This window comes from Cupressus sempervirens, chromosome 7 (genome assembly GCF_028749045.1).
Source record: "Cupressus sempervirens isolate cs-2001-9-10 chromosome 7, ASM2874904v1, whole genome shotgun sequence".
Lineage (NCBI taxonomy): Eukaryota > Viridiplantae > Streptophyta > Pinopsida > Cupressales > Cupressaceae > Cupressus > Cupressus sempervirens.
In genome coordinates, this window is record NC_143124.1 from 609,609,580 (window position 1) to 609,621,433 (window position 11,854).

The window sequence follows — 11,854 nt, forward strand, 5'->3', positions numbered from 1 at the left end:
GGAGTAATTATTTTTGCCACCATGTGAACCAAAAATCACTAGAACACTACAAGAATCATAAAGTGAGCTAATGTGACAATGCCAAAAATTAGCATGGATCAAATGTGCATACATAATTAGATCCATAGTTTTGTGTTTGAATTTATGCATTATTTGTCAATTTACATCTAACATTTGCTATAAATGTTCAACTCAATAATCTCATTATTATTGTTTATTTCGTTTAGCATCTATTTATCTTAAGACGTTTATCAATTTTATAACTAGAGTAAATTTTAAGTGTTTAATTATTAATTTTTATTTACCCAAGGTTTATGGACAAGAGGTTCTATTCCCTCTTACAATATAAATAAACAAATGATTTTTTAAAATTTTATTTTTGTCAAAGTAAGGCTTGATAAATATTAAAATCAATTAGCCTAGCTTAGAGTTGGTTTACATTATGTTACAAAATTTGAAATAAGAAGAGAGTAAATGAAAGAATTTGATTAAGTTTAGTGGTTAATAGATAATTGTCTATTGGGCACTAGCCTATAATACAACGGTAAATTGTGAACCTCTTGAACCTCTTATCTGGGATTTAAATAATTGTCTATTATTTTGATCATAACTCATAATTGTAACTTATCGTGTGTCAAAAGTAGAATTGAGAAAATTGAATTTAAGTTTTTCTTTAATTTTGCATTTTGTATTATATATGCCATGAGTTCGATCTTGAGTGTTGCAAATTCTAACTTCTACATAGATATGATTTATGATGTGCATATTCCAATCATTAGTTATGGATTGTCAAAAACTTTTAAAACGAACTTAGATGTTTGTTAATATATAAAAATTAGGGTCATTAAAAAAATATTGGGAAAGTTGTCAAGGCCAAGTTCTCCAAAATTTTCAAGTGAAAGACATGGTATGATGGTTAACTTGTGTTGTCTTGTCATCAAGGTTCAAACTCCACTAGGTTGGTATTATTGAATGTTTAAATGAGAATGAGGTCCATATTTGTGGTTTCACTTATTCACAACTCTAGATCAAAAAGTCTTTACTCCTTTTGAAAAAGTTAGCCCCAGTCAACTCTCTTGATTAACTTTATAGTCGTGGATAAGTGTTGGAAAACATCAAGAGAGCTTGCAACAATCAAGATATAAATTCTAATATTTGGTGCCTACTTTTAATTCTCAAATCTAAATATTCCTTGAACTGCTCTTTGCCATTACTCAAAATATTAAAACAATTTAAGATGTAAATGAATATTTCAATCGAGGCCTTTAAATACCAAGATATGATGAATTGCCCCTCAAATGATGTCTACCAAGCCATCTCCAAACTATTAAGTCCAATATTAAGTACTCTAAATTTTAAATTTTGAAATTAGAATTTTGGGCTCTCCATCATGCAAGATCGCTCCTTCACAATGGGGATTTGATCAAATGTGGAGAATGCTAGATCTTCAAATCAATAATAAATACATAGAAATGAGGGCTATAGAGAAGTCAAATGTATGTAAATAGGACTAAATTAAAAACAGATTGTAGAAAGTGCATGCAAGTGAAAGTAATTGAGGACTAATGAGAGCTATGAAAATTACCAGAAAAAAAGAGTCAAAATTAATACAAAAATGTGGTTTAAGTTATTATATTTTCATATTAAGGCAATCCATCAAAATGCACCACTCTAAGATAAATAACAATCCACACGAATATGCAAGTTTCACCACTACACAAAGAGAACAAGCTTAGTTTAATCTAACACTAAAGAAACACACATATCTTTTCTTTCTTTTTCACTCTAAATTTTAAAAATTTATCGAATCTTTAATTTAATTACTTTCTCTTAAAAAAAACACAAGGTCTATTATTAAATGGTTAGCAGAAAATAGATGTTTGCATGTGATTTTTGATAGATGTTTAATTTAATTACTTTCTGGAAAAAATAATGCAAGGTCTATTATTAAATGGTTAGCATAAAATAGATGTTTACATGTAATTTTTGATAGATGTTTACATTTAATTTTTTATCCGCATTATAAATTTTGAGACTAAAATATGAGACGTACAAACCAATAGAGACTGAAAACACCTAAGCAGATCAAGGATCTAACAACGTTCAACCAATTACGCAGACAAAAATCACATTCATAGTTTATTGCACGGTGCCACTGCATCCATTGCCAAGTTTTAACGCAGACTATCAGTACAAGAGATCTGAGGAATTGTTTATGCTTGCAACGTCCAAGACATTATTGGCAGCCAGATCCAAAACCCAATTTTACTAGAAATAAATGATATACTGGGAGTGCCCTGATACAAAAGAATCCTACCCATGTGCAAATGCTAAACATAACTCTGTTTTTTAAAAAGAATTCCCTATAAAGAGTTGCTATTTATGACATTCAATGGTTCCAGCTTATCCAGAAAGAATTTCAAATTATCAAATATTGCATCAGTGCAAATACCTTATCAATATATGAACTACACAGATGAACGAACTGATTGAGGGGCAGCAGTTCGGTTTCGATTCTGAACGAGGGTGGAAAGGATCCGTTGCAGATCTTTGTAGTTGTGTTTAAAATGATCAACTGCAAAGCAAAGTTGGCGAATTGCTTCTCTTTTCTCCTCGGCTCGGTCAAAGATTGTGATGTTTTGCCTCTCAATTTCATCCTTGAGCGCCTCTGTCTCTTTCTGCGATTCTTCCATTTGCCTGCGGCTATCCTTGGAGGCACTGATAAGTGCGACATGTTCCAGATGCATGTCCTCAAGGTGTTTTTTCAAACCCATATAGTTTTCCATGCCCGATTTCACCTCTACTTGTAGCATTTTATTGTTTTCCTCTAGACTCCTCACCATAGCCTCCAATTTTTTCATATCTTGTGTCCTTTCGAGTGCCTCCTGCTGCAGCTGGTCCTTCTCCTTTTCAAGCTCACTAGTTCTTGCCTCTAATGATTTTTTCTCATTGATTTGTTTGGAAGACTCCGTCAGCAAAACATTATTTTTCTCATCCACAATCATCAAGTCTTTCTGGAGCCTCTCAGTTTCCAATTTGAGGACGGTAGTTTCCTGTTCAAAGGCCATGTTCGCATCTTCTAGGTCTCCCAATCGTCTTTGTAGTGATTGACATTCTTCCACCACGGTCTGATATTCTGCCCTTACTTGTATGTTTTCCTCTTGTAGGGTACTAAATGTTTCCTCCAGCATCTGGACATCTGCATCGAACCTGCCAATCTTCTTCGTTAATTCACTTTCAACATTTGCCTTCTCGTCTTGTACAAGTTCCAGCTTTTCCTGAAGTTTTGCCCCATAATTAGCCCATGAATTGATATCTTCTTCAAGATTAGATATGCATGTCAGTTTACCTGCAATATTTGAAACAAGGCTATTTTTCTCTTCTAACAATTGAGAGTGCTCTTCCTTAAGCTTTTCCAGCATATTTTGGCAAGTTCTGAGCTCTTCACATACCACACGATGATCAGCTACTAAGGTTGTTTTCTCAAATTTCAAATTTTCATTTGATTCTTCAAGATCCTGAATCATGAGTACCAACCTCTGTGAATGTTCATGATCAATTACCATAGCTTGGGATGTCTTTTCTTTGAAATCTTTCAATTCATTGACCAGTACTTGCAGATTTTGCATTTGATCCATGAGTGACCCAACATCAGAGTTAAGATTTAGATTTTCCTGATCTAAAGAAGACACACGTATCTCAAGCTTTTTGTTAATGTTATCCTTAACTGAGACTAGGTCTTTAAGTTGATTGTTCTCGACATTAAGTTCCAAGAGCTTTTCCTGCAATTGATGTATTCTAGTCACGTTGGATTCAAGTTCCTCCAAATTTCTTTGATGGTTTGATGATACTTCAGCATTTTGACTTTTCACATTCTCAATCTCCTTTCTAAGATTTTCCACATCATTCCCCTGCTTCTCAGATAAACTTTCAAGCCTGGATTTACTTTCTTGCAGCTCAACAACATCAGATTCTAACGACATTGCTCTTGCACTCCAAGATGTCACCTGCCCTTCAAGGTCGGCTTTCAGCTCCCTAAAAGAAGAAAGATCTTCCTCAAGCTTCTCTTTTTGAAAACTTAAAAGTTTCACCTCAGCCTCAAGGTTGTCATTTTTGCTACGTAACATCTCAGCTTTATCTGTCAGGCTCTTGATAATCTCATCACTTGAGGATACATGTTTTTCTAAACTGGTGTTTTTATCCTGTAGCTGTAAAAGGTCTCTATTGATAAGAGAAATACTAACCTGTAAATCATCATCTTTGTTGTGTGCAATTTGAAGCTCTTGTTTCAAGTTTTTATTGTCCTGTTGCAGATTCTGGACAGAAGTCTGTAGCATAAGATTCTTATCTGAAACTTCCTGTAAATTGTTTCTAAGTTCTGTGCATTCATTTTCCAATACTTCGACTTGTTTAATTGCATCAGACATTTCATTTTTAAATGTTGAGTTTTCTGCCTGCAAGTAAGCAATGTCTCTTTCAAGCTTCTCAACAAGTTTTTCTTTGTTTGCTATCTCAAGTTTGAGAGAATTTTTTTCAGAGCTTACAGACATAAGCTCATTTTGCATCTCTTCTAGCTCTGCTATGTGTTTCTGATAGTCTTCAACTCCTTGATGGAGTTCAGCTGTAATACGCATATTCTCCTGTTTCATATGAAGGACGTGCTGTTGAAGATGGATAAATTCCTCAGCTAAAGTTTTTGGCTGCTCTGCTCCATCTTCTAGTTGACCAATGCTTCTCTCTTCATTTTCATTGTCAAATTTGCATTTTAATTTTAGAACATGGACTTGTTCCCTGCCTAAAATAAGCTCACTTTCAAGTGCTGTCTTTTCATTTCTAAGATTGTGCAACTCTTGGTCACAATTTTGGATTACTTCTTCCGCACTTGCCAGTTTGCTATGTAACTGTCCATTCTCCTCATTCAGATCTCTCACTTTATCTTTTTCACCCTGGAGTTTTATAATTTCCTCTTCCAAATGCTGAATCACTGCCTCTGCATGTTTCAGCTTCTGAATATCAATGTCATTCTGCACCCTCAATGCATTGTTCTCTTCATCTGCTGTTGATAGTTTGAGTTTAATATCCTCAATCTCAACTTGTAGTACACCTATTTGACTCTTCTGAGTAGAGGATTCATTTTCAATTTCTCTAAGCCTACTTTCAGCCATTTCATACTTCTGTTGATATCCTTCTAATTCAAGTTTTAAAGCGTCATTCTCTTGCTGTGAGGTATGCAGTTTTCTCTGCAGATCTTGAAACTTCATTTCAAGAGATTGAATTTGATCTTTCTGCTCCTGGGCTGCAGCATCCAGTGTCCTAGACAGCATCTGGTTGTTCTCTATCAAATCATTCAGTTTTCTCTCCATGTCTCCCAAAATGTTATCTTTCAGTAACAAATCTCCTTCAAGCCGTTCTTTCTCATTTGTCAAGTTAGAACATAAAACTTCAAAGTCATTAAGATTTAGAGTTTTTATGGAGTTTTCTTGTTGCTGTTTCTGAATTTCTTCTTGCATGTCTAGAAGTTGTTTATGCAAATCGTTTGACTTTCTATTGATAGCATCATGCTCACTCATCATCTCAGTCTGAGAGTTGAGAAGGTCTAGCTTAAGTTCCTCGGCATGTTTCTTAATTACCTCAACAGCATCATTTTTAGACTGTAATTCCTGCCGCAACTGTTTAATCTGGCTTTCCAGTAGTTCCTGCTTAGAAGAAGCTTCATTTTTAGTATCCTCACTTTCCAACAACAAACGAGATATTTCCTGCTGGCTGTCTTTCATGCTTTGCTGCATAGTTGACACTTCTTGCCTAAGCCTGTCATTCTCTTCCTGCAATATAGAAACCTTTTCTTCCAATCCTTGTTCATGTGCATTGATATCTAGAGCCTCCACAGTCAATTTATCTTTTTCGCCCTGGAGTTTAAAGACTTCCTCTTCCAAATGCTTAATCTCTGCCTCTGCATGACTTAGCTTCTGAATACGAGTGTCATTTTGCACCCTCAATGCATTATTCTCTTCATCCGATGCTGCAAGTTTGTGTCTAATATCGTCGATCTCAGCCTGTAGCATGTCCATTTGACTCTTGTAAGTAGAGCAATCATTCTCAATTTCTCTAAGCCTACTTTCAGCCATTTCATTATTCTGTCGACCTCCTTCTAATTCCAGTTTTAAAGTTGCATTCTCTTCCTGTGAGGTATGCAGTTTTCTCTGCAGATCCTGAATCTCCGTTTCAAGCACATGGACTACTTTGGTCTGTGCTTGAAATTCTGCTGTCAATTGTTCATCTTTTGTCTGTAAAATTCTATTTTGTCCTGCAGATTCCTCAGCTTGTGCAACCATAGACTTAATTTGACATTGTAGGTCATCATTCTGAGTTTGCAATACGGCAATCTGCTCATCTAAACTAGACAACTGGCCCAAGTGACCTGCTTCCTTATTCTTTAGATTCTCATTCTCTTCTTTTAATTGGAGAATACATTCCTCCAAATACGTGGTCCTTTGCTGAAGAACCTGGTTCTCCTCTAAGCCTTTCTCCAACTCAGATCTCTGTTGTTCACTCTCCTCTCTCAACCTCTGCAGTTCAAGACGACGCCCTGGTGATTTCTCAGATTCTGTGTCTGAACTGCTGCTGCTTGAAGGACTATCATCACCATTGTTCTCATTTTTCTTAGAGTGATCTGTGCTGCTTGACCCAAATAAGAAATCAAACTTGGCTGCTCTGCGTTTCTTTTTAGCCTTTTTTCCATCTTGAGAACTTGGAGGCATATCATCAGTTAAACCATATTCGTTTTTGACAGAAGATGGGACATTTTTCTTGAGCTCACCTGTTACGTGGTCATAACGCTCTGCTAATGAGCGATACATTGTATAAAACTCTTCAACTAGGCTGATGAGTTCAGGCCTCTTCTTGTAATACATCTCTGCCTTCTTAGCAAAGGAATCCCCATCTTCTTCAATCATTTTCAACATTGTCTTCACGTTGGCATCCATCCCTTTAAAAGGAAAACACATCCTTTCTCAATTAAAGTAATTTGAAACTAAACAAACATAAAAGTGAAAATGCTAATTAAAATGGCATTAACAAATGAACAAAAACAAGAAACAACATGCAGATAAATAATAGCAGACATTGACCACCTCTGTGGAAGACCAACTACCATAACACATACCTTCTAAATTTTCTTCCAGCCATTTAGAACCTTTTGGACTGATATGACTATGCCACCACCACGAGTGGGATTCTCTATCTCCACCCTTCTTCATCTGCCTTTTAGTCAATTTTGCCTATTTATTTTACAATTCTAGCAATTGTCAAAATTGATGTACACTTTCAGCAAGACGAGCTTCCCTCAATACAACCTGTCATTCACAACTGTTAGAAGTAATATTGTGTTTCATATTTTACTCAAGCTAGAACAACTTGCTGTAGTGATTTTAAAAAACTGTACAGATTAAATTCATTTGTTGTCAGGAGTAAGGAATTTCTGTTGGTAACTGTCTTGAACACAAGTTCAGCAGCAGATTATGCACTTCAAAGGGAATACTTTCTAAATGGCAGTAAACAAACTCAGTAAACATCTTGACAATGAGAATAACTACTTGACAAACAAGCAAAAAGGTTAATAAAATCAGTCTACCAGTAAGCTCAACACAAGTACTTAATAAAATAGAAGTGTGAATGACCAGGTTCAAGCCACTGAAATATATGTCATTGTAATCATGTAATTGAAATTTGGCTACGATAGACACAACTAATCTGCAATTGAAAGTATTTTCTGTAGTCAAAGTGTCAACGACTGCTGACAAAAAAATCCGAAACAAACGCAAACCCTGATCAGTGTTGAATAGGGATTGCATGTAAGAAAGAGGAAAATTCTACAGCTTAAAACTATCCACTGCAATGCAATATAAACATCCATATAAAACACCATGCATGCTCAACAGGGAGAAACTAATGCCCTTGATAATAGAAAGTCTTTAATGGAAGATAGAGCCTAAAATAAGAGGACTCTTGTCCAGCTTAAGAGATATTAGCAAGCTACCGAGTAAATAATATTGGGAGGAAGCTTTAAAAGTTGAGATTACAAGCAATAAAGTATATAATCATCCGCATTGCCAGGGCAGTCTCAAAGTCACGGAAAAAAGGAAGTCTCTCCAACTGAAGTAACAGCTTGTAATCCTCTTAAAATTCCTGAGTTCTATTAGCACTCGATTGCCATAAAACTTACCATTCCCACAGATCTTTGCTATAAGCCTATTAGAACCTGTGGTTGTTAAAAATGTCTCACGTAAACATAAATTATATAGCTATAAGGTAATCAGCCTCAACTGGGTTCAAGCGGTATCAGATTGACTATACTATGATGCCTACTGAAATCCGAAATCAAACAAATCTTTCAATGTTTAAGGAAGATTTAAAAATATGAATAACTTATCTATCGTATGATGTCTGTGGAAACCCAAATCAGTGGAACAAGGCATTCAGCGTTTTAGAAAAGTAAGAACAAAACCATGTAGAAAAGATTGCATGGAGTGATATAGAGAGGCATTTAGATCCAAAGATATAACTATAAATTCAGATAGGAACCAGGTTTTCAATTTAACCAGAACGCTGTCAAACTTCAAAGAACGGAATTTAAGAGACGAAAGAAAAAGACATACAACCATGGTAGCCATGCCTTGTAGGTTTAAACGATTGTTCTCCTAATCAATATGGATACATTCAATTTCATTTAAATTGCATATAGCATATTTAACAGGGTGAAACAAGAGACCAGGACGATAAGATGTAGCGTTCTGTATTCCATCTAGATCCTAACGCGAAAGCCGATAAAGTATCGAAGAACTCGTACGTTTCTTAACAGTTCAAAATATATGTACAAGTTTTCCCTAATTGATTTCTGAGATGCGATTCATATAATTGTAGTATTTATGATTTCAAATTTCACGTTGCCGTTGCATGTGATGCCCCCTACCAAGGACCCGACTCTATTGCGAAGTAGCCTGAACCTCAATTGCAATCGAAGCATTAGTTTCATTAGCTCAGACCCAAGTAGATTAACAAAAGTCCCATGCCCGATGGCAGAAATAAAGTCGAGACATCTGTGAAAGGCACCAATGTCAATTAGTTTTGCATTACGAGAGTTCATTTTGCCTCTAGTAAAACAGCCTAACTACTGAGAAATGCAAAACTTTCTAGTATTCCTCATCTTATTTAATTGAAAGTACAGCCAAATTCAAGCACAAGCATTCCTAGATTACAAGTGAATTCAAGATTGCCCTCAACTTTTACCCAGAACGGATTACCCGTATTCTCTGGAGGATTCGTACATCAGCTCAAACATGCATGACAGGGCGAATTTCCTGGGTTTATTATAGTAATCATTTGCTACAGCTATTTAGGAATTTAGGCATTAAACAAATGGACATCGACTGGCAAATTTCTATGCCATATTTGGAAAAATCAATGATAAATTTGGGGCTTCTTTCCCCTAAAAGTTATAGTAAATCTCAAATCCCCGAGTGCAGTGCAGACCCACCAGACCAGAATGCAATGCAAAGGTGCCTTTTGTCCTTCCATTTTTCGGCCAGAACATAAAGGAGCAATGAAAGCTTTAGCCTTTCAAATCCCACAAGTTTTAGGGCAGGTGCAAAAAGCAGTAATCATGGTACCTAAAGCCTGGTTTCCTTTTCCAGTGCAGAAAATCATATTATTAAATTCAGGTAGGCGCAGTTTTCACCGTACATCAATGATTTCTCGGGAACCAACTGAACAGTTCAGAATCAGTATTCAACAATCCATATCACATACTATCAATATTCATAATTTCAAACATGCAGACATATTCCGTACCGGCCATTAGTAACCACTAATACGTCAAGAAACACGGATCGTCTGCTTCTGAGAGGGAGGAGGGGAAAAGCATTTATAGTAAAAACTAAGATGAAATCAAGCAACACAGAGAAGATCTTACCTTGAGTACATTCAAATCCAGAATTCTGTCTGTAGTCGAAGATTAAAGCATGTAGAGAATTGGAGAGCGGGGGTGGAGATCAAAATGACACGAAAGGGGCAATTTGCTCAGGAATCGGGCGTTTCCGTTACAACATATAAGTCCCGCCTACATCGCCGCAATCACTTGGGGGGTTTATAGAGAGCAAATGAGGCAATTATCAGGCTATATTTAATAAGAAGCGCTGACTGCGCCAAACATTGCCAGAAGCTCACCTGCGGATTTGAACAACGGTTCTGTTTTGATGATAAGATGGGTTGAATTTGATGGCCGTGTGGCACCAGTTTTTTGGGTTATGTTATAGTAAAATGCATTCAAGACTCCCGGAACACGTGAAGGAGGAACCACCTTGGACAGACCGTCCAATCTGCTGGTTTTCATTGTCATTTAGTTTTGTATGGATGGAGGAAATGCTCCAACGAGTCAAACATTATTTAGTATGGGTATTGTCGATTACAAAAAAATGTATTTATATCCGGAATTTTTTGTGTTTCTAGTTTTATAGTCAAGCTTTTGTTTTTGTGTTTTTAGTTTTATAGTCCAGCTTTTTTTTTGTGTTTCTAGTTTAATAGTCAAGCTTTTTAAGTATAGGGGAGAGGACCCACTAGGGGAGAGGACCCAGTAGTTGAGCGCGTTCTAATAGTTGTGATAGTAGTTGTTAACTTAATACCCGTACTTGTTGATTTAATATCCAACATTTTTGACAAGATTGTACCAATGGATGTGACTTTAAAGTTGTTTTTGTTAATGATAATTACCCATAAGTGAATGAAAAGTGTCCCTTTTTTCAAAAAACAACCAATAGTGTGATGCCACGTCAGCTGCACAAGTATGGGGGTATCCAATGCACTATGATTGGTCTCACTTTTTTTTTGGGCTGTTTTGGACACTTTGACAAAAAGCATGCTGATGTGGCATCATATTTGATGATGTGGCTCTGAAACCTTAGTTATAAGCAGGGGACTTGCCAAGTAAGCTGCTATCAAAAAATGAGAGTGATTCGAAATTTCCACATAGGATTTTGAGAAGCACGAAGTTAGGGTGCACAACTACTAGGTCCTCTCCCCTACTTGAGTGTGTTTCAATAGTTGAGCGCATTCTAATAGTTGTGACACTAGTTGTTAACTTAATACCCATACTTGTTGATTTAATATCCAACATTTTTGACAAGATTGTACCAATGGATGTGACTTTAAAGTTGTTTTTGTTAATGATGATTACTCATAAGTGAATGAAAAGTGTCCATTTTCCCAAAAAAAAAACCAATAGTGTGATGCCACGTCAGCTGCACAAGTATGGGGGTCTCCAATGCACTATGATTGGTCTCACTTTTTTTTTGGGTTGTTTTAGACACTTTGACAAAAAGCATGCTGATGTGGCATCATATTTGATGATATGGCTCTGAAACCTTAGTTATAAGCAGGGGACTTGCCAAGTAAGCTACTATCAAAAAATGAGAGTGATTTGAAATTTCCACATAAGATTTTGAGAAGTGCGAAGTTAGGGTGCACAACTACTGGGTCCTCTCCCCTAGTAAGTTGAACTCCACGTGATATCTATGGATAGCAAAAGAGATATTATCATTTACTCCAAAAACTTCAAATTTCTATAGGAGAAGAAATTTAGACAAAGAAGCTTCTTTATATGTTTAAAAAAAAATCGATTTAGTTAGTTAGTTGATAAAAGTGGTGTTAATGGGTGATTTTAATGCAAGGATAACTAATCATCAATCTTTACGATTTAAAAATAGTGAAAAAAAGAGAAATCATTTCTTTATGGTTGGGTGAGGGTGTGGTCAATCTTAGGGAAGAACTTCACAAGATGGTAATGGGAATATGACACGTTTAG

General features: G+C 36.0%; 1 protein-coding gene across 1 annotated transcript; it reads right to left on the reverse strand.

Annotated features, from left to right (window-relative positions):
- Positions 1-2,111: 2,111 nt before the first annotated feature.
- Positions 2,112-10,384, reverse strand: LOC149548196 (uncharacterized). Its single transcript, XM_089792241.1, has 3 exons — positions 9,968-10,384; positions 7,163-7,352; positions 2,112-6,985 (listed from the first exon to the last, which is right to left on the reverse strand). Exons 2-3 carry the CDS (start codon positions 7,254-7,256, stop codon positions 2,469-2,471), a joined length of 4,611 nt encoding a protein of 1,536 aa, XP_089648367.1. The 5' UTR covers positions 7,257-7,352; positions 9,968-10,384; the 3' UTR covers positions 2,112-2,468.
- Positions 10,385-11,854: the final 1,470 nt, after the last annotated feature.

Bases quoted from the DNA above. Each gene is read 5' to 3' on its own strand.
- LOC149548196 (XM_089792241.1), bottom strand. From the start codon at position 7,256: ATGAAGAAGGGTGGAGATAGAGAATCCCACTCGTGGTGGTGGCATAGT. The intron at 6,986-7,162 runs GTATGTGTTATG...TTCCTTTTAAAG, and splicing joins GCTGGAAGAAAATTTAGAAG to GGATGGATGCCAACGTGAAG.